We start from the raw sequence: 22,564 nt of genomic DNA, 5'->3' as shown, positions 1-22,564 counted from the left end.
CTGTTCATACACATTTTAACGGGCCAAAGTTGAAGAGCTTTTGTCCGTTATTGTTCGATGCAAATATAGGCTGATTCATGTTCCCTTGCATTGTGTAACTGAGGTCCATGGCTAGTCTGGCTTTCATCAGACCAAGCTCAATCTTTTAAGAAATCAAAAAATAAATAGCGGGCAGATCAGGCTGGGTTCACCCAGCCTAGTCCATAGGCACCCGATATTGTTTAATTTTCCGATTGAGATATACACGCTCTGGCTATTTTAAATGCAAAAATGCATCAGGAGTTATGACAAAACGGTAACTAACAAACTAGATCCTAATAGAAAGCTGTTAGCTTCCTAAGCTACAGGTAGGATTATAAGGTAGGCCTATTTACAACATAAATTGTCAATAGGCTATGCTGGCGACACAAATAAAATCCAATGGCTTACGCCTTACAGTATCAAGCGGACTTAAATTGTCATATCGTGGCGAAAAGTTGTAATAACATTCACGCGAGCTCCATGAGTCAAGGAAAGTTTTGAATGAAGTAGCCACTTCTAAATGGGACCCACTACACAGTAGCTTAAGGTGTGTTGCTAAAGCAGCCATAATGAAATGAAGGTGTCATTGTTTGGATACTTCACACACACGTTTTTTTTTAATTTCACAGACTACAACTACCAAGCTGTAATCAAAGCACATCGATTCCCCTCTCACACCCTGCACGCACTTAAAACAAAATAAACAGGGCCTCAGTCTCACGATGTATAGGCAAAACTGTATCAGACCGGTGTAACGTTGGTAAATCTTCCATTGCACAGAATGATTTTGTAGCACGCAATAAATGACAGTAAAAAGATACAAACAGTGCTGCTATAAATTTGTTTGGTATAACCGCATTTATAGTTTTCTACAAATGCAATAAATCAAATGCCTCCATCACTCAACCAACGCTAACGGTAACATTACCTAGGTCCTTATTGATATTACAAGATTAACGTACCTGCAGTAAAAACCAAGCATGTCCGATAAACATCCTCAGATTTATTTCGGCTTCAAGAAGAAATGGGAATTACACTTCATGTGAACATCGTCCTATCCTTATTAGATGTTCACTGCGTAAATTACAGTCCTTGTATGAAGCGTACATTGTTTTTTTCCAACCCACTTTTAACTTCCAACAAAATTACGTCTCACTGCAACGATGCGCCATCTAGTGGACAAACGACTACTTCTCGCCAATACTGAAAATGCAGCCATGATGATGATGAATATTTATTTTGGCTTTCTTTTAATCCTACTGATTTTCATTTTTTACCGGGGGGCAAATCACAAATGAGTGATTATGAGCCAGGTTGATGTGGGCCCTTGAGACCAACATACCATAAAAGATTCACAGAGAACTGTGTCTGCCCTACCCTCCTTTCGGGGGGTCCAGTCCAGCGGGGGGGGGGGCTACAGATCAAAACGAAGAATGACGGTTCCATGCTATCCATGTGGGGGTACATGCCCACCAAGTTTTGTGTACCCCGGTCTTTCAGTGTCCCGGGAATCCTTGTTGGTGTACGTCACTAAATGTACACATAAATTATTTTATTGTAAGGCCCCCATGAACGAAAGTGCACAAAACTTGGCATGCATTCGGAGGGTGTCATAATGATCCTACACTTTTAATTTCGTGCAGTTTTGACCTTGTCAGCCAGAGATATTGTGATGAAAACACCTAATTTTTTGCTTTTTAATTTTTTAACTAGGTGGCGCTATACATGAAATAAGTGGTAATGGGATGGGTTGACATGCCCCCTTAAGACCAACATACATAAAAAAGGTGGACCTCCTAGGCCCTACGGTTCTCGAGATATTCACAGAAAACTGTCTCCGGCCACCTACAGGCCAGTTGGTGTATAGTAACATAAATTAATTTATTGTGTGGCCCCCCATGAACGGAATTCCACAAAACTTGGCGTGCATACAGAGGGTGTCATAATGATCCTACACTTCCAATTTCGTGCAGTTTTGACTATGTTAGGTCACAGATACCTTCAATTACAACACCTCATTTTTACTTTTTTGTGTTTAACTAGGTGGCGCTATACATGAAATGAGTGGTTATGGAATAGGTTGACATGGCCCCTTGAGATCAACATAAAAAAAAAAAATGGTCCTCCTAAACCCTACGGTTTTCGAGATATTCACAGAAAACTGTGTCTGCCTTACCCTCCTTTCGGGGGGTCCAGTCCAGCGGGGGGGCTACAGATCAAAACGAAAAACGATGGTTCCATGCTATCCATGTGGGGTTACATGCCCACCAAGTTTCGTGTACCCCGGTCTTTCAGTGTCCTGGGAATCATTGACGGAAATTTGGGCATGCGAAAAAGAAAAAAAAAAAAAAAAAAAAAAAAAAAAATCTGACTAAACCTATATGACTGCCGCTTCGCTGCGCGGCGGTCATAATAAATGCAAAGAGCTATTTGTTATATTTTATATTCACCATCCAGTGTTTAATAGAGTTAATAAAGAAAAAAAGAACATATTACCTTCACTTTTTCTTCATGAATTTGTCAAAACTAAATCTTATGGTAGTCTAGGCCTACTTTTTCATAGCCTTGGCTAGATCTCCAGTGATTTACTGACTGACTGTGTTTGGAAAAGGAAAAGTTCACTTCATTTACAATAACAGAATTGGACATTTTATTTCTTATAGTTCTGATGATAAGCCTACATCATGATACACAGTTTGATAGCCTACATAGCCAACCGTGACCACATCCGCAAAGACAGTCCATATGTAGCCTACATCTTTAGGCTACTATAAACACAAAAACACACAAAACAACAAATGGTCATCGTGGTTCTTGTGGTCATAGTAGGTAACCTGTCAAGTGTCATAATGTAGGCGTCCACCATGAAGCTGAGCTGGGTAAACCACATTTTCATGCAAAAAGTATGACCCTTATAGAGGGCATCATAGGCTACTGCCTTGAATGAAAAATTGATACACAAAATCAGCTCAGGAAGGATGCAAAGGAAAGGTACACAAAATCAGCTCAGCTTCTGTAGTACAGATCACTCCAAACCCATAGAAAAATAGAAATGTAGAAATGTCATTGCATTAGTTCATGTTCAACATTTCAGCTTCCAAAGCAGCTAATTAAAATATTAGGTTAGTTCAATAGCATGCTAAATTCTATGTAAATTATGTGTTAGCTGTGAGGCAAATTTGCTTATTTTCATTTTAGTGATAGCCTACTTGCAAAAACCTTTGTCTTATTGATTGTCTTGTTGACATGCATACTGTCCATTAATGCAACATCCCAAGATTTTTGATGATGAAACCACAATGACCTAAGACATCATGACTCTGGTCATGGTCAACAAGGAACAATTTGTGTTTCGTGCAAATCCCCTGATTTAAAAGAATGTAAATAAGAATCTCCTGTCTTTCACTCTGTGTCCAAACTCAGGCGAAGTGCCCCTTTCACTTGGAAAACAGTTGCAAATTACGTTTAAATGATTTTGAATGTTGCCAGAGGTGTGTATGTCTGAGAGAGAAAGCTCGACTTCTCCATTGAATATTGTTACTAGCCCAAAGTCAGAAGGCAATTGTTTTTAAATCATGATCTTGCCTTACTTGTTATAAACAAGTAGGACTTGACCTGATTGTGTCCTATGACCCATGTGATGATATGGTCTAGGGTGGTGGTGGTCCAGTGGTCAAGCACCTGCTTCCAAATGGACGACTTGAAGGTTGTGAGTTTGATACCCTGATGCCACTTTTATGCCTAAGCAAGGCACTCTGAGTTGCTCTATGTAGCTAGTTAGTCACTCTGGATATATGGTTATGGTTATGGTTATGGATTTGGCAGACACCTTTGTCCAAAGCGACACACAAATACAAAACAACATACTGTAATATTAAAATTGAACAGGGAACAGATTAGAAAGTTGGTCAAATATAATACGGAGAATAGTAATAATAAACAACAATATCAATTCAATCAATAGCCTATAAAATAAGCAATAAAAATGAGGGGAAAAGCAATAATAAAACAATAATGTCCATTCAATCAATAATATAAAAACAATGACATGGTAAGACTACATTAAGGAGAATATCAATAATAAACAATAATGTCAAATTAATCAACAGCCTAATGAAAATAAAACAATATTATACAAACCATAACACATAAGCGCTTAAACAACTAAGTACGTGTTGAACAGGAATGTCTTTAGACCCCAAAACTACCACAGGAACGGAGAGCACTGGGCAACTCATTCCACCAACATGGAACCACTGAGGAATAGAGTCTTGAATTAGACCTAGTTTTTATTACTGGTCGACATAACAGACGCTCATCAGAAGACCACAGTGGGCGGTTGGGGATGTAAGGCTTGAATATTAAATTAAAATAACTAGGAACAGATCCAGTCAGTGTCCTATAGGCCAAAGTGAGAGTTTAAATTTAATTCTGGCTACTATAGGGAGCCAATGGATTTTGCAATAGAAGCTACATGCTCAGAGAAGTTAAGTCGGTCATCAATTACAACGCCCAAGTTACGTGCCGATCTAGTTGGGGTCAGTAAAGTTGAGTCAAGCTGGATGTTAATCTGTTGGGGAATAGCTGTTTTAGCTGGAAACACCAAAAACTCTTTGAGAGATTAAGCTGAAGGTGCCGATCTTTCATCCAGGCTGAAATATCCTCAAGGCATGCAGAAATCCGGTGGGAAACGCTAGAGTCATCAGGTGGGAAAGACAGGTAAAGTTGAGTGTCGTCTGCATAACAGTGATAGTCAAATCCATGGGAGTTTAATGGTATCACCTAAGGAAGTGGTGTAAATAGAGAAAAGCAAGGGTCCTAATACTGATCCCTGAGGCACACCTGTGGTGAGGTCATGAGACTTAGATACCTGTCACTGCCAAGACACGTTGAAAGAACGCCCTTTAAGGTAAGATTCAAACCAGTCAAGAGCTTTTCCAGACATTCCCAGTTCAGATAGTATAGAAAGGAGAATGTCATGGTTAACAGTATCAAAGGATGCAGATAAATCTAGTAGAATTAATACTGATGACTGAGCAGAGGACTTAGCTACTCTCAATGCTTCAGTCACAGACAGAAGAGCAGTTTCAGTAGAATGACCACTCTTGAAACCAGACTGCATAGGGTCTAGTAGATTCTTATTCTGATGAAGAAAGTCACAAACTTGCTTGAAGACCACTTTCTCCAAAACCTTTGACAAGAAAGGAAGGGAGACAGGTCTGTAGTTCTTCCCCTCAGTTGGATTAAGTGTACCTTTCTTTAGCAGAGGTGTAACTCTAGCCTGTTTAAAAGAATAAGGAACTATTCCAGAACTGAGTGAAGCATTAAATACATGTGTGACTGCTGGTAGAACAGCGGGTGAGAGAGACTGTAGAAGAGTGGACGGGACAGGATCCAATGGGCATGTTGTTGGATGACTTCGCTGAAGCAATTGAGAGACTGCTTCCTCATCAAGAGGAATATATATAAGATATAAGATATATATACATATATAAGAGCATCAGCTGCTGAACTGCATTTCCCTTTTTGTGCTATAAGTGCATGCCTATTGCCTACATACATGACTGTCAACATGGGGGATAAACAGAATAACGAATAACATCCTGAAAGGTGTCCCATATACAGAATGTATTAACTTTGTGGAGAAAACTCCACTCTGTTTCCCATCAGGGAGGCCTTTGTCTCCGTCTCCTCCATTATTTCTGCATATCAGGACACCTCGGCGGATGTTATCCCTTACATAAATCCTCATGTCAAATCCATTAAGTGGTTTTTAATATGGTCTTAGTGAGAATGAACATCAGCTATTAGGTACTCAAGGTCATGGGGTGAAAGGTCATGGTCATTTCAACTTCCAGACATGTTCTAAGAGGATGATAAAAACAGAAAAGACAGATCTAATGTTTTTAAGTTATCTATAAAAAAGGGGTTTACATCCCATGTTGTCCTTGGGGAAGGATGATAAAGTTGACAATTTTGGCTCCCTCAATTAACTTTTCCTTTCATTTTTTTCCAACTTCAGACATGTTTAGAGGGGATCGGAAAAGAGAAAAGTTGGATTTAATACTTTTAAGTTGGTCACAATGAGGTATAAGTATATATACTTTTTTGATCCCGTGAGGGAAATTTGGTCTCTGCATTTAACCCAATCGGTGAATTAGTGAAACACAAACAGCACACAGTGTACACACAGTGAGGTGAAGCACACACTAATCCCGGCGCAGTGAGCTGCCTGCTACAATGGCGGCGCTCGGGGAACAGTGAGGGGTTAGGTGCCTTGCTCAAGGGCACTTCAGCTGCAGCCCACTGGTCGGGGCTCGAACCGGCAACCCTCCGGTTACAAGTCCAGAGTGCTAACCAGTGGGCCAAGGCAATGTGGAGAGACGAAAAATGGGTTTACATGTCATGCTTTCCTAAAATTTAGTGATAGCACCGGGCACCCTCCCTTATTCTTATTGAGTAACCCCTAGGCAATAAGAAACTGCAAAGAAAAAAAATGTATCCAAAACCAGGTTCACCAGATTCTGGCCTTTGGCTCCCGGACTATGATAAGCATAGCCTACTCTCATGGTTATAGGCCTAAGCTATATACTTACTGAGTGATTACATTTTTGGCTTATTTGAGGGAATTGAGGGGATTTCAGTATTTAAGTATTTGAAATACTCTAAATACAATCCCTCAAAGTATTTTTTTACAAACTACCGGTACATTTGATTTTGTCCAATCCTGCAAAACACAAATAACAAAATACGCTAAAGCAATTAAATAAGTATTTCATATACATCTAATTGGAATACTGTCCATGCCACACACACACACACACACACACACACACACACACAGCAGCAGCAGCAGCAGCTCATGAGCTCTGTGGTTACCTCAGAAGCATGCAACCACGCCTCTCCCAAGTCCTAGTAAAAAGGGCATCAAAGTGTACAGTAGATTACTGAAAGGCAGCATACAAACCTAATGCACGCACACAAGCTCTGTGCCATTACAGTCCTGGGCCTGCATACCTACACACTTCTGCGCGCTTGGTGGATTATTTTCCTGGCACTTTTACGCGTGCCCTCGATTTCTGCGGAGTTGACGAACTGTTGCTCTGAATCAATGCTCTCAATCAGGACCAAACCCAGCGAACAACTGCACGAGACATTTGTGCGTGATAGTTAACTAGGCTACAACAGGAAGCTTTCGTGCGGTGATGGCGGGCTGCTGTATGTCCGCAGAGGAACGCGAGAAGCAGCGCATCAACCAGGAGATCGACAAACAGCTGCGCAAAGACAAGAAGGATTCGCGGAGGGAACTCAAACTACTGCTACTAGGTGAGACAGGTCGTAAACATCTTTGGGGGCTGAGACAAGTACATCATGACATATATTTATTGTAATTACTTTGAAAGTATTCACTTATCTATTTTTGGTGATTTTGTATCTCATCGTACCTGTCAGAATTAAAAACACGTTGTTTTGCGTAGGCTATTCTTAACTCATTAATTAGGAGGATTGTGGGTTCTGGTGCCACACCCTGAGAATCCACTCCATAGAATAGAATATGGAGGCCTCTTTGTAGGCATAGACCAATTTACGTTGTCGATAATTCTCTACCTGAAATAGAGATATCTCCAAACTTCAACCAATGCCATGGGCAGTGTCTGCCAATGGCATTTCTTTTAACAGATCAAGTCACATTAGAAATCAGTTGAGGAATATCTTCACCCAAGAATATCATCACCCAATATATACTGATGTATCAGAACTTTGGATATTTGTAACTGTAGCAGTCAACCATATTGCTGAATAGTAGTTTTTGATATTAGCAGCAGAAGTGTACGCAAATGGTTGACATTCAGTAGACTGTGATGGTGGTGTACTGTTATCCAAACAGGCATCTTTACAGATGATTATGAACATCTCACATGAAAGAAGACTGAATTATTTTGGGAGCCTAGAGAAATCAGTCTAGCCAGTAGACTCAGTATTAGTATTTAGTTATTTCAGACAATTAGTAGTTTTTATTTGTCAGTAGCAAACAGTGCCCTGGTGGCTGATTGGTTTGCATGCCAGCCCACTATAGAAACCACCCACAAGTTATAGGGCATTTTTTCCAGACATTGTCCTCCTCATGCAAAACACATGGAAAGCAGATTGTGCCTATCAGGCATGACACCAAATAAATGTTCATCGAAAGTTAAACCTCTGTGCCAGTTGCATACAGTATGTGTGTGTGCGTGTATGACACATAGCTGAAGAACCAGAACATGCACACAAACATAAACACACACACACACACACACACACAGAAACGGAAAGGGGGAGAGACTTGTGCATCTCTATCCTGCATGCTAAAAGAAAGGCGGCATTGGTCTCTCTCTCCCTCCCTTTCTCTCTCTCTGTCTCTTGTATTCATTTTGATTCTGGTAATTGAATTAACTGCAGTTAACAATAGGACTTGTTGTGGATAACTTTTTTGGATAACTAATATTTGTGATGTAGCTTTGCAAGTTTGTTATCCTTTTTACTAGGGATCAGGAACCTTTTTAGATGGGTGTTTTCCATATAGTGGTTCATTTATATAATAGGTTTGTGATGCTGTGAGGTTAAGTAAAAGTGGTATTGAGTTTACCAGTGTGAGATTAACTTTCAGTGGCATGGATGTGTTGGGTATGCTATGAAATGTACAGTAGCGTTCAGTTCAAAAACCTGCGTCAGCCATGGTATCAACAGTAAGCATTCAGACATTCATATACTGTTCACTCTTTATAGCAGAAATTATGTTTTGACCAGATTGTGGGCACTGCTGGTGTCTCTGGTCATACGGGACGTTGACCATGAGACTGACCCTTTGACTGACTGTGCTTTAATGTAGTAATCTACATTATTTGAGAAGACATTATTGATGGTTAGCCAGGTTCCATTGGGTCCTTTGAGAGTGGTGAGGTCAGACCAAATCTCAGGTGACTTGTTACTCTCCTCATGGGCTCAGTTGTAGGTATATAAGTATAAGTAAGTATATATACTATTTTGATCCCGTGAGGGAAATTTGGTCTATGCATTTAACCCAATCGGTGAATTAGTGAAACACAAACAGCACACAGTGAACACACAGTGAGGTGAAGCACACACTAATCCCGGAGCAGTGAGCTGCCTGCTTCAACGGCGGCGCTCGGGGAGCAGTGAGGGGTTAAGTGCCTTGCTCAATGGCACTTCAGCCGAGGCCCACTGGTCGGGGCTCGAACCGGCAACAAGTTACAGGTTCCGGTTACAAGTCCAGAGTGCTAACCAGTGGTCCACGGCTGCCCTCAGGTTTAGGCCCTTACAAATACATCTCTCCACTTACTCCCATGCACAAAAAATGTACAGGCCCAGGCGATGGCAGAGACTCTATTCTCCTTATTATAAGTCAGTATGGAGTATATCAAAATGAGTCAAATGACTACATCATGTTGCTTTTAGCATGGCAGTATACTGATCTCACAGCAGAGGGACAGACCAGTCAACATGACAGCATGAAAGACTACAGCACATGCATACAGACTTGCCCGGACCCTCTTGTACATACAGATTTGTTAAACAAATAACATAGTTGCTTGTCGTGTTTGACAGTGTGTATAATAACTGTGGACACACACACACACACATACACACACACACACACACACACAAACACACACAGAGAGATACTTGGACAGCACACACACACACACACACACACACAAACACATGCATGGTTTAACTACCTACGATTTGTATACCCCACCCCTTACCTGTCACTCCTTGAGAGCCACACCCTTGAGAGTCACTGTGAATGGTTGCCATGAGAAAAACGAATATTGACAAACTTCCTGTTTGGAAGTCAAATTAATTTAAATAGTCAAATGCTCAGCTGTGATAGGTGTTCTCAGGATGACCTGAGCTCTTTTATGTGGAGAGGATTATAGAGTCCTTACCCCACGCTTTATGTTGCTCTGTTTGTCTTTGGTGTCTTAACGCTGAGAGTTTGACAACCTCTCAAATACGGTGTGTCTGACCACAAAACTGAGCTACAGCCCACAAACAAATAATGATAGGGGGCGGGATCAGACAAAGTGTCGGTAGGCAGGGTGGCAGGCCAGGGGAGCCATGCAAATGCTTCTAGAATCACCTGTTCTGTGGTTCATACGGTGAATGTGAGATATAGACGTATAGCCTATATGTTATTGAGGTATGTGAATATGTGTTTCATTGGCTGAGTTGAACACAGATGCACAGTATTGTGGTAAAACTACATTGATAAAATAACCCTGGATGTATGCACATACTAGCAAGTGTATGTGTGTGTTTGTGTAAATGAATATGGTTTATGACACACAAATATGTTCACTAAAAGGTTCACGCTGTAAGCGGTATAAGCATTGTAGATCTGAATGAAACATCATGTAAGCATAAACACTGTGACTTAAGGATCAATAATGTAAAGATCAACATGATCAATAACCTGGAGCTACATGGCTGCCAAGATCTTTGTACACAGTACACAGACTATTATCTCTTCCTCATTTCTATATCTGCACCCCCCCCCCTCTCACCCTGTCCTTCCATTTCCTTATTGATATTTCTGTCTATCTTTCCCTTGTCTGGTTTCTGCCTCTGCAAGCTAAACCTTCTCATTACCTGGTGCTTTTTCACTCACAACACTTTCTCTTTCTGTTTATCTGTCATTCTCTCTGTTTTATTCCTCTCTATCTCTCTCTCTCTTTCTGTTTATCTGTCATTCTCTCTGTTTTACTCCTCTCTCTCTCTATCTCTCTCTCTCTCTTTCTGTTTATCTGTCATTCTCTCTGTTTTATTCCTCTCTATCTCTCTCTCTATCTCTCTCTCTTTCTGTTTATCTGTCATTTCTCTGTTTTATTCCTCTCTATCTCTCTCTCTCTCTCTCTATCTCTCTCTCTTTCTGTTCATCTGTCATTCTCTCTGTTTTACTCCTCTCTCTCTCTCCTCCTCCATCAGGCACTGGTGAGAGTGGGAAAAGCACGTTTATAAAGCAGATGCGGATCATCCATGGCACTGGCTACAACGACGAGGACAAGCGCAGCTTTATAAAGCTGGTCTTCCAGAACATCTTCACAGCCATGCAGTCCATGCTGCGGGCCATGGAGACATTGCAAATCCCTCTGGCTGATTCCAGAAATGAGGTATATATACATCTAGACATGCGCACACACACGCACCCAGGCAGGCAGGCACGCACACACACACACACACACACAGTATTGACACCAAAAGTAAGACATGCCTGATCTGCATGACCTAGGACCACAGTCACTGAACCCATGTTGTCTAGCACACTTCACCTAGGACCACAGCCACTGAGCCCCTATGTTGACTAGCACACTTGACTGCATGATTGAAACCTGTACATTGGGAAACTTCAAAAAAGCCACTAACATGAAGATAACCCCCCGAACCCTGACTCTCTGGTCATTACATGTGCTGGACATACATTTTATAGATTATTTTGTGTTGTACTGAGCTTTGATGGGCCCATTGTTCCGTGCTGTGATTTGCAGGGGTATGTTCAGATGGTGTTAGATGTGGAGGTGGACAAGGTCCAGACTCTGGAGAATGGCCAGATAGAGGCCATAAGGGCCCTGTGGAATGATGGCGGTGTCCAGATCTGCTACGAACGCTGCAGGGAGTATCAGCTCTCAGATTCTGCCAAGTAGTGAGTATCATTGGGTGTGTAGTAGAGTGAGGATTCTAGCATATTCCAAACAAAATTACATTCATTGTCAGACACTTTATGTATACAGGATATACAGTACATAACTGGATAAGTGTACCATATTGTAAGTTGCAGTTCCATAGTTTCATATCCTAGTATAGCTTAAATGTAAAACAAAATAATTTCTAAAGTATGATAATGTGGGAAAACTGTTCTCTCCTGTTCCCACCTCCCCAAACACATTCACCTCCATCTCTCCCAGCTACCTAGGTGATTTGGAACGTATAGCTAACCCAGGCTACTTGCCGACCCAGCAGGACATTCTGAGAGTCCGTGTGCCAACCACCGGCATAATTGAGTACCCATTTGACCTGGAGAATGTCATCTTCAGGTGAGTCTGGCAACATAAAAGCAACCTGGGAATGTGGTGTGTAGTGGCCTCAACTTGACATGCCGATTTCAAACTGACAAAATATTAAACGATCAAATTTTTTTTACTTAATCTGTTTTTGTTTGTGTACAATGTACCAAACAGGATGTACCATATTTTCAAAGGTTTTGCTCCTAATATTTTTCCGTACCAAATGAAAGAAATTCAGGTATCTTCAGAGATCACTGCAAAGACAGAGTTTTTCAAATTATGTTGTATTCACTGAATTCAGAATGAGCCACCCAATGTATTCAAATACTGTATGTGTGAGCGTTATATATCACATACTTGCCATTCATTGCATTTCCTGATACAGTAATACATTATGCATCTCTGGGCCCTAATTTAAATAGTGGGCAAAGTGTAAAGTCTGTCAAGAAGTAATGTTCTCTTGCCTGGACTATAGATTGTGTGGCATGAGGAAGCACTTACCAGACCTTAAAGGTGCCATGTGTAAGAATTGAGGTAAAAAAAATCCCCAAAAATGAGCTACACGCATCAAAAGAATGAGAAGAAATAAGGGTGATGATGTCATTAAAAAAATGACAAGGTATAGTGCTGCAGAGATATCAACCTGAATTAGCATGCTAAATTACTAGCCACAGCCCGACAGGTGTCATAATACCAGTTTCGGCGATGGGAGGCGGTATGCGGGCAACATAACCACCAGCCAAACTGCAATATACGTGTCTCGGTTGTTACTCTAGGGTAGACCAACTCACTTTCTGGAGGTATACTGCCCCCATCTTTTATGGAATGTGGAGTATGAATTGATGTTTTGGCGGACATTACACATGGCACCTTTAACAGCAAGTGTTTGCTGTTAAGGTCTTGCTCATGGTGTTAAATTAGCAAATATTTTTTTCCAGTTATTAAATTAGTTTTAGGTAGACTTAAGACTTTGTACCATGTCAATCATTCAAATTAGGGCCCTTAATTTTTATGCTGTAACTTCATTGTCATAAAATAACTTTTGAAAGTGTACCGGTAGTTTATTTATTCTTATTACTTCATGAAAATAATCATTCAAATCAATTCAACAAACTTGTTTTTCAGTCACACAAGGTAGATTGCCCATTGTTCTTCCAAGTTGGAGACCTATTGATTTATTTAAACGTTTGTACCTTGACTAGTTAAACCTTGAAAATGGAGACCCCAGTTTCCAAGATTAACATTTTGTTGAGTTAAGTTACTTAGTAAGTTAGTACAACACCTAGCATGACAGGGCACCTGCTCCCTGATCAGTCTCTTGCAGGAGATGGTCAGGTAGGTTATTTTTGCAGCCAGCAAAAGCCTTTTTCTTATCTGCCGCTCCTGCTCTGTGCCACCAGCCGCAGGCTTCCTCTTTCTCAACACGTTTCACAATGAACTGCTCGAGGGAGGCCTGGATGTGTTACAGTAGAGATGCCAAAAACCCCTCGCTGCTATTACAGGTTGCCCTGGCTGTATCAGTGCAACTAAGATGGTCTATCTAGTGGCCCACCGGAAACTCTCCTGAACTTCCCAATGGCTAGTTTGCACCTGAGTCCAGTAGGTCAATGCGGCATGTCTAGAGGACATGGAGTCAGTTGTGGAGAACAGCTGAGCTGTTGTGCTCTGTGTAGGCCTCTGACTTGCACAAGTGTCTGGTTTGTGTGTGTGTGTGTGTGTGTTATGATAGGAGGAGCTTGCAACTGCACCATAAATAGTAGATCCCATACCTCCTTTGGGGTCTGTAGAGAGATCCTTGTATAAGTATTACAGACATGGATTTCTGAGGTCATCGATTTCTCACATCCTTGTTTGTATTGTTGCAGAAGAATGTCATGAGGTTGTGTATGAAATCCTAGGTTACCGAGTCTCCACAGGGGAGGATTTTCATGGGATGAGGGAGCACTGTCTGACAAGGGGTTGTGTGCACAAGGAAGTGCAGTTGAGATGATGATGTCATGCTGTTGCAGGATGGTGGATGTCGGGGGTCAAAGGTCAGAGCGCAGGAAGTGGATCCACTGCTTTGAGAACGTCACGTCTATCATCTTCCTGGTGGCGCTCAGCGAGTATGACCAGGTGCTTGCTGAGTGCGATAATGAGGTCAGCTATTTTCATTCATTCCTGATTCCTCCCAATTATCTGGCCATTTCCATGCATTGTCCTGGCAGCGCCTCTGCTATCTTAGCTTAGCATAATGAATGGAATCTCTCGTCGCCGGATCATTGACTTGGGACTATTGCTGCCGCCTTCATGCCGTTCGTAAGCTCGGAGAACCCGACTGTAAAAATCCCGACCTCCGAAAAAAGAGTGTTCATGAGATCAGCTCGGAAAACAAATACAGGAAATGCATAAATAAGTTATTAAAGCTGCCTACTATGGTTTAGCAAGCGGAAAATGTCTCGGGTGAGTGTTTTAATCTGTAGTGTTAATTTAGTCATAAATTACCTTGCCTTACCTTGTAATGAGAGTGAAATTCGCCTCTTGTGTTGTTGCAAGGGAGGCCGCCGTGGTTGGAGAATATGATAGTGACGTCAAGTCGGATACCTTGGGGCACAAGACTTCCACACGAGTCTCCGAGCAAAAAATCCGGCCCGACTTTGCGTTCAAGTCATTTTTCCTCTATAGGAGGTCGGAATTTCCGAATATCCAATGTGGCATGAAGGTCCTATATATTGGGGCGAAGCAGTTACTTGGGCGCAGAGATTGTCCTTGAGACAAGGTATTTAGGTGTTGCGTGATGTCACTACACCCAAGAAGCAGTGCCTGTGTTTGCCCCAATATAGTCCCAAGTCAGTGCCTGTGCTTTGCCCCAATATAGTCCCAAGTCAGTGCCTGTGCTTAGCCCCAATATAGTCCCAATTCCAAGACAGGAAATCACCTTGTCTTAATCTGCATTGCCATTTGTACTTGTTGTGAAGACGCAGACCACAAGAAGTAATTAGGGATTTTTTTGTTTTGTTGTTGTTGTTGGCTCACTTTTACTTATGACATGCTATCCGGCGACGAGAGATTCCATTTACTATGCTAAGCTAAGCTAGCGGGAGTGCTGCCAGACTAGGACAATGCATGCACAGAGACAAAAATGCTTTTGCTCACTTATCTAACTCTAAGGGAGACAGTGAATAACCCAATTTCATAAAACGGTGGTGTATTCCTTTAAACTACAGGATTAACATGGTGTGGAAGAAAATGTACCTGTTGGGCTGAAACTGTGTGTGTGTGTGTGTGTGTGTGTAGAACCGTATGGAGGAGAGTAAGGCCTTGTTTAAGACCATCATCACCTACCCGTGGTTCCAGCAGTCATCGGTCATTCTCTTCCTCAACAAGACAGACATTTTGGAGGAGAAGATCCAGCACTCCCACCTGGGTAACTACTTCCCAGAGTTCAACGGTGAGTTCCAGAAGCTTAGTTGCAAATATATTTTGAATGTGTGTGTTAATGCACGTGGTTGTACGTTTGTAAAATTCACTCTCTCCTGTCCTACCTTTTCTTCTTCTTGCATGCCACTTTCCCCCATGTTCCTCCTCCTCTTGTGTGTTCTCCAGGCCCTAAAAATGACCCAAAGGCAGCTCGCGAGTTTATCCTGCGCATGTATCAGGAGCAGAACCCTGACCGGGAGAAGACCATCTACTCTCACTTCACCTGCGCCACCGACACCGAGAACATCCGCTTTGTGTTCGCCGCTGTCAAGGACACCATCCTTCGGCACAACCTGAAGGAGTTCAACCTTGTCTAACACAAACATAAAATCATCCAAGATGTCACCCTCAGAGAAACAACTTTAAAGCACAACACATTTGGAATGTTCAATCAATTTGATTTAAATTCATGCATTTATATTGAGCCATTTTACGACCGTCATTCAAATTCATTCATTTAATATTGTGCCATTAATAGGCTTTCTGTCCAAGTGCTTTACAGGGCCAGACCTGTACCCCTTTAGAGCAAGCGCAAGGTGGCAGCGGGAAAGACAAACTCCCTCTGAACAGGAAGACACCTTGAGCAGAGCCCAGCCCAGGCCAGCCCATCCACCTGCTGAAGGCTGGGCCAGTAGAGTAACAGAGTTGAATAAAGAGAAGAGGCAGATAATTCATAGAAAAGAAACAAGCACATGCTTTAGACGTACATTATGTTGGAAGACATGGAGATGATGTACGTACATCAGGTGTACTTACAGGATGTAGGGTGTAGAAAGGTATACCATGCTAGCATTCAAACACAATGGTTTTACAACATATTTAAGATCTTTATGTACATCGAGAGTTCCAGTTAATAGCACAAGCATATTACTGTGATCATATAAGCAGACAATGGGTAGTTTGACGGGTAATTAAAATGCGTGTGATGCATTGTAGGAAATGTGTAGAACTCTGGGGCAAGAAATTATGTGCACCCCCACGCACTCATTTCACCTGCTGGGTTCAATGTGGTATGTAGATGAGGTAGCATGTGTGTATGTGTAAGAAACAAGAAACTGTTCTTCCAAGTCATGATCATCTGATGGATGAAGTTTACATTTTGTATGCATTCATGAATCATGACATTTTTATCTAGTGAGTTTATTCCATTCAGCTAAAGATTCTGTGGCAGAGTTGATACTGTGAGGCTGTTTGCACAAAGGGTATATATATATATATATATATATATACTTATTTATCTTTCTTTAGATGTAGAGTATATATTTGTATTCTAATTTCAGATTGTTATAATATAATAAAACATATTATAATCTAACTTCAGACTGTTTTGAGAACATATTCCAAACTGAAAAGTAAATGTGTTCTGGGGTCTCCTGTCCTTATTTAGAAAATACTATGAAATATAGTATACCGTGGCTAACAAGTGATACTATTTACATTACCATCCAGAATTATTGGCACCTTGGGCAAAGTTGACTAAAAAAAGGTATAAAAAATAATCTTTTGATGATTCATTGTACTCTCACAATGAAAACAATGAGGAAAAATCCACCCTTGAATGGAAGAAAATTTATTCAGAGAAAAAGGAAAATCTCATAAAGAAATGAATATTTTTAACGCGTTGCTCACAATTATTGGCACCCCTAGAAAAATCTTCTATACAAAACCTAACAGAAGCATTTTCCTATCTAATTTCAACTTATTTAAGTTAATCAGAGTGTCTGTGAACTTTCAGAAGTAGTTCATGACTTTCTTTTTCACTAAGGTATGAAAATAAAGTGACACAGAGGCTAAATCCTCTAATCTGCTAGCCATTTTTCAACGTCAGAAAGACAAGAGAATACACTAAATTTAAATAAAAAGAAAGTTTGTTGACATTTGTAAGTCAGGGAATGTCTATACAAACTAGGTATGTTGTTGAAAATGCCTATATTTACAGTTAAAACAATGATTAAATGGTTCTAATCAACTGGAAATGTGAAAACATGCTTGGACAAAGATCCAAGGTTATCTTGCCACCACATACAGTATGGAGGATGGTAATATAGGTAAAAAATTCCATAAGAACCACTATTGGAGAGTTACAGACAGAGGTGTCATCTTGGGGTCACCAAGTCCACCAAAAAATCTTCAAAAGTGACCTCATTGCTAATAGATTATTTAGAGGGCATGCTGGTAACAGCCTGTCTAGTCATTTAATTACCAATGTAAATGGCAGGAGTTACTGAATGGTACAGTGGCTTTGTCTGGAAGTGTGGTCTATTGTCAGATGAAATGAAAATTGCACTCTTTGGCTAGAAACATGTTAGGTGTGTTTGGCATATATAGAAGAATAACTATACTGAAAAGAACCCCATACCTAATGAGAATTATGGTGGAGGCGCTGTGCTATTGTGGGGCTGTTTTTATTCCCAAAGGCCTTGGGAATCTAGTTAAGGTGCATGGTATCCTGATCAACAAGAAGAACCTGAACATTTTCAAAGGAAATCTGTCAATCTCTGACAAGACACTAAAAGTTGGTAATGATTGGATCATTCATCAGGTCAATGAACCAAAACAATCGTCCAGATCAAAACAAATATGGTTTTCTGAACACAAAATCAAGCTTCGGCCATTGCCATCTCAGTCCCCTGATCTAAACTCCATAGAAAAACAGTGGGGTGAGTCAAAGAGGAGAATGCACAAGTGTGGACCTAGGAATCTGGACGATCTGGGGAGATTTTATAAAGATTAACAGTCTTAAATCTCTTGCTTTGTATTCTCCAACTTTATGGGGTGTCATAGGTGAATATTACAAGCTGTTTTATTGGCAATGTGTGGCTTAAAAGGTATTATAAGCAGGGGTGGCAATAATTGTGAGTATTTTTGTTAAAAATATTTATTTATTTATGAGATTTTCCTTTTTCTCAAAATAAATTTTCTTCCCTTCAAGGTTGGATTTTTCCTATTTTTTCCATTGTGAGATTACAATAAATCACCAACAGATTATTTTTTATACCCATTTTTAATCAACTTTAAGGTGCCAATAATTCTGGAGGGTACTGTATATGGATTGGTCAGGTACTGATCAATCAGATGTAGTTGACATGAATGGCCCTCAAGTGCCTTTTCCTTTCATTCCTAAAGGAGTAGCTTTCTGTGTGTGTGATGTACAGTATGAGTGATAGGTGAACACTGTCTTGTCAATGTCACATGACTATGAATACTAGTAGTGTATGTTATAAAGAAGTGTAATAAATGATTGATATTGCTGGGTCTGGTTCGTTATTTGCAGATACATACTCGTACAGTAATGTGAAGCATGTATTAGCACTGGTTCTGCATGAACAACATCGTGCCACCACTTGCATTGATTTCCATGTCACACCAGTATCAGTTCAGTCATTCATGTGTGGAGAACAAGAATGTTAAAGCTGAACATAATTATCTCCAGTAGGCTACGGAATGTTAAACCATGCTGAGCAATACCCACTCTAGTTTTGTAAGACTACAAAAAAACTAATTTCTGTACTATGCAATCCAAGCTTTTAATGTATTCCACATCCTTTGTGACAAAAAACAAAGCACATATATTTAATAGATGTTTTATTTAAAACTGATGAAAAAAATGTTTTAAGACTGGACATGGCATATACTTAGTTATGGGCAAACACTAACAATTTAAAGCAAAGTTAAAATGTACACAAACGCAAGCATTAGGCATAATCATTATTGCATATTATTTAACCCCACCCTCTTGCCTCTGCAGTAGTGTTACAGTAAACAGTTTATCAGTCACATGAAATACTGAAAATAGCAATACACCCCAATTCTAATACATATATGTTCTTAACATGCAAAAGCTAAAGGTAGAAAAATATTCCTGTTTGAAACAAATATTTTCATAAAATCATTTTTTCATTTTCAAATTAAACAATACAAGTTATACTCAGAAGCAACTCACTCACTCCCTCATTCATTCATTCATTCAGTCAAGTAAAGTATTACCTCACTCACTCACAAACGTAAACATATTCCAGCTGTCTTTATAAATAGGGTTCTCCATGACGTGTTTTGGCTTGTGATATTAACATTCCCACTAACAGTGTGGCGTGTCAGAAGTGAAGTGAGGTGAAAACACAGGATAAGGTTTGCACTTTAGAGGCATACTTGGCCATAAGCTGTATGTGGATGTGTGTACTAAAGCAATGGAGAGGTTTTGTTGTGGATGTATGTGAAAGCATAGTACAAACTGATGCGTGACACTACTGACACCTAGTGGTAAGTGAGCTGAATTACATCAGAACCAAAGGCACTGCAACACAAAGGAGGTGGCCGTGTGACTTGTTAGTATTTTGGCAGACTTTCTCTTGCATCCTCCAGCTTGGCGAGAACCCACTGCAGAAAGAAGAGCATGAGGACATATGACTATCAAAGGCATATGTGGATTTACATACGGCTACACATAAACACACACACAAACAAACAAACACAAACACACACACAAACACAAACACACACACCTACCTTCGCTATCTCAGGAGTTTTGAAGTTGATGATCTTGCCAAACTCTTTGGCGTGAAATACAGACTTGACTCGCTCCTGGTGAGGGGGCAGACACAGACAAGGATACAAGGATCCAAGGAAGTTTATTGTCACATGCATATAGTTACTGGAAGTAAGAAATGCAGTGAAATTATGTCTGGTGTCAGCCTATTTGTGCATTAATGGGGGTAAAAAGTGCAACAACAACAACCAACAAGGAGCACCCAAGAGCACCAGACATAATGTGTATGAATGCACCAGAGCATCATGACCACACGAGCAGCTGTGTGCTGAATCTGCTGATGTGAATGGCAGCTGCAGTATACTATGCACAGGTGTGTCAGCTGTGTGCTGAATCTGCTGATGTGAATGGCAGCTGCAGTATACTATGCACAGGTGTGTCTTGTGTGTGTGCTGTACCTTGGCCTCAATCCTCAGCCGTCGGTCCTCTACAATCATTGGCTCCTTGGTGAACTCATCAAACAGGTACTGCCATTCACATGTCAACTGACCAAATGTTCCCTTTGTGACAAAGAAAATGCCCCTGCAGATGCAAACACACACACACAATCACCGTCCGTCAGAGGAATCTAGCCTGCTTAGTGCCTGCTGCAATACCCATGAACCATACATACATAAGCATCCCAATGAACTGCTTTTTGTGATTCTACTGTACATGTGTGGCCTATGTGTGTGTATGTATGTATGTATGTATGTATGTATGTATGTATGTATGTATGTGTGTGTGTGTGTGTATGTATGTATGTATGTATGTATGTATGTATGTATGTATGTATGTATGTATGTATGTATGTATGTATGTATGTATGTGTGTGTGTATGCATCTGTGTGTGTGTCCATACTGAATTTGTCTCCACTGTGTATAACTACAGACTTTGTCATTTGTGCTACCTTTTGCTTACTGTATGAGGACCCTGAAGTCAAGCAGTAAATATCAGAAACAATATAAATCTTGTCTCCTATTACAAGAGCTTGACACATTAAGTATATCACCAGTCACCCATGATGTGCCAAATGAATACAATGAACAATTGAACAATTGTAAATACATTTGCATCACCAGGTTCCAATGGTAAATGTCACAAAATGTGCTCAAGTAGCAAGATTGTGCAGTAGAGACAGGCCGTGGTGGCACTGCATTCGGTGAGGCTGAAGGGAGTGTGTGCCAATGAGTTTTACTGAGGGAGGTACACTCCAGTGATAACACTCACAACTCGGTGTGCTGTATTCAATATGGTGCATGGAGCAATGAGTTGAGTTGTGGGACATTCAAAACCGATCTATAGTTTTCTAAAGAACTTGTTTAGTTGAGAAGAAATGGGTGTGTGCAGTGCATGTGTGGTATGAGAGTGTGTGTGTGTGTGTGTGTGTGTGTGTGTGTGTGTGTTCTGAACAGGGTGGGGGGGGGGGATGTACAGTAGTGTCAGGCTTCCACACTGAAAGCCCATGTCCTGCTGGAGCTCCTACCTCTTGGTGATCATCAGGAAGTCCGACTCGTTCACTTTGGCATGAGCAAAGTACCTGTACTTGGCAAAGCGCCCGTTCTCAATTTTCTACAGGGGGGGGGCAAAGAGCAGGGAGAGAGGGGAGAGAAACAGAGGGATGACGGTTAGGAAGAGAGAGGGAGAAAGAGGGGGGTTAGGGACTCAGAAAAACACAAAGCCATACCTAAGGAATCAAAAGTTCAGCATTCGGTCAACCCAAATAAAGAGATGGATTTACAGGCTTCTTGTAGGAAGATGTGACGGACGTCACACATGTGATTGTGGCAGGCGTGATGGTCGTCTGTGATCGGAAGTGACTTCATGCATGTATATGACAGGCAGGGACGATGACATGGGTGATATATGTATTCCACAGCTTACATCAACAGAAGCTCAACCCTTTCTTCACACTCTAACTATAAAGCTCATACTCTGAAAGAAACACGAAGAAATTCAGACTACAGCAGAGGGCTGGTCTGACCCAGCATTGGGTCATGGTGGCTGAGGAGGGGTCAGGAGCTGGGTATGATTGACCAGGGTTAAATTAGTATCAGATCCAGTCTCAGGAACTTTATTGCCTTTTGACATGATGGCATATGGTGTATGTGAATACCAAACAAAGAGTGAGATCAACTGACAGCAAGAGAAAACACATGACAAACAGAGCGGAGGAGCCCTTTTAACGTGACACATCTGGTGACCTCCATGAAAGAGATGACTCCTGGTGGAGGGGTGATGTGTGGAGGGGTGTGGACAATGAAACACAGAATGCTAAACATGCATGGAATCACAATCTTTATCAATTTTTTTCATTATTATAATTTCTTCAGAAAGACATTTCACAACATCCTCTAAAGCAGGGGTCTCAAACTCCCGGCCCACATCCGGCCCAATTCCGGCCCACGACCTATGTCAAAATAATAATGTAATCCGGCCCTTGAGGGTATTTTTAATTGCGACAAACAACGATACTGATTAAAATAGACGATA

At 41.0% G+C, this 22,564-nt stretch overlaps 2 protein-coding genes across 2 annotated transcripts in view; one reads left to right on the top strand and one right to left on the bottom strand.

Annotated features, from left to right (window-relative positions):
• The first annotated feature begins 6,987 nt into the window (after nt 1–6,987).
• On the top strand, nt 6,988–16,736 carry gna14a (guanine nucleotide binding protein (G protein), alpha 14a). The gene is made up of 7 exons (XM_048244150.1): nt 6,988–7,347; nt 11,011–11,195; nt 11,571–11,725; nt 11,988–12,116; nt 14,096–14,225; nt 15,363–15,516; nt 15,672–16,736. Exons 1-7 carry the CDS (start codon nt 7,227–7,229, stop codon nt 15,860–15,862), a joined length of 1,065 nt encoding a protein of 354 aa, XP_048100107.1. The 5' UTR covers nt 6,988–7,226; the 3' UTR covers nt 15,863–16,736.
• A 2,377-nt stretch (nt 16,737–19,113) lies between these two features.
• The window catches only part of vps13a (vacuolar protein sorting 13 homolog A), a 44,479-nt gene continuing 41,028 nt past the window's right edge, over nt 19,114–22,564 (bottom strand). The window contains 4 exon segments of the mRNA XM_048244149.1: nt 19,114–19,922; nt 20,052–20,126; nt 20,490–20,613; nt 21,558–21,643. Of these exon segments, the coding sequence (XP_048100106.1) occupies nt 19,872–19,922; nt 20,052–20,126; nt 20,490–20,613; nt 21,558–21,643 (336 nt within the window). The 3' untranslated portion in view covers nt 19,114–19,871.

Source organism: Alosa alosa, chromosome 5 (genome assembly GCF_017589495.1).
Source record: "Alosa alosa isolate M-15738 ecotype Scorff River chromosome 5, AALO_Geno_1.1, whole genome shotgun sequence".
Classification (NCBI taxonomy): Eukaryota; Metazoa; Chordata; class Actinopteri; order Clupeiformes; family Clupeidae; genus Alosa; species Alosa alosa.
The sequence above is the reverse complement of the archived record's forward strand: the minus strand, read 5'-3'. Positions and strand labels throughout refer to the sequence as shown.

Excerpts from the sequence above, each read along its gene's own strand:
- gna14a (XM_048244150.1), top strand. The coding sequence starts at position 7,227 with ATGGCGGGCTGCTGTATGTCCGCAGAGGAACGCGAGAAGCAGCGCATC. Across the intron at positions 11,196-11,570 it reads TGGCTGATTCCAGAAATGAG|GGGTATGTTCAGATGGTGTT; the intron begins GTATATATACAT and ends TGTGATTTGCAG. Across the intron at positions 12,117-14,095 it reads CTGGAGAATGTCATCTTCAG|GATGGTGGATGTCGGGGGTC; the intron begins GTGAGTCTGGCA and ends ATGCTGTTGCAG.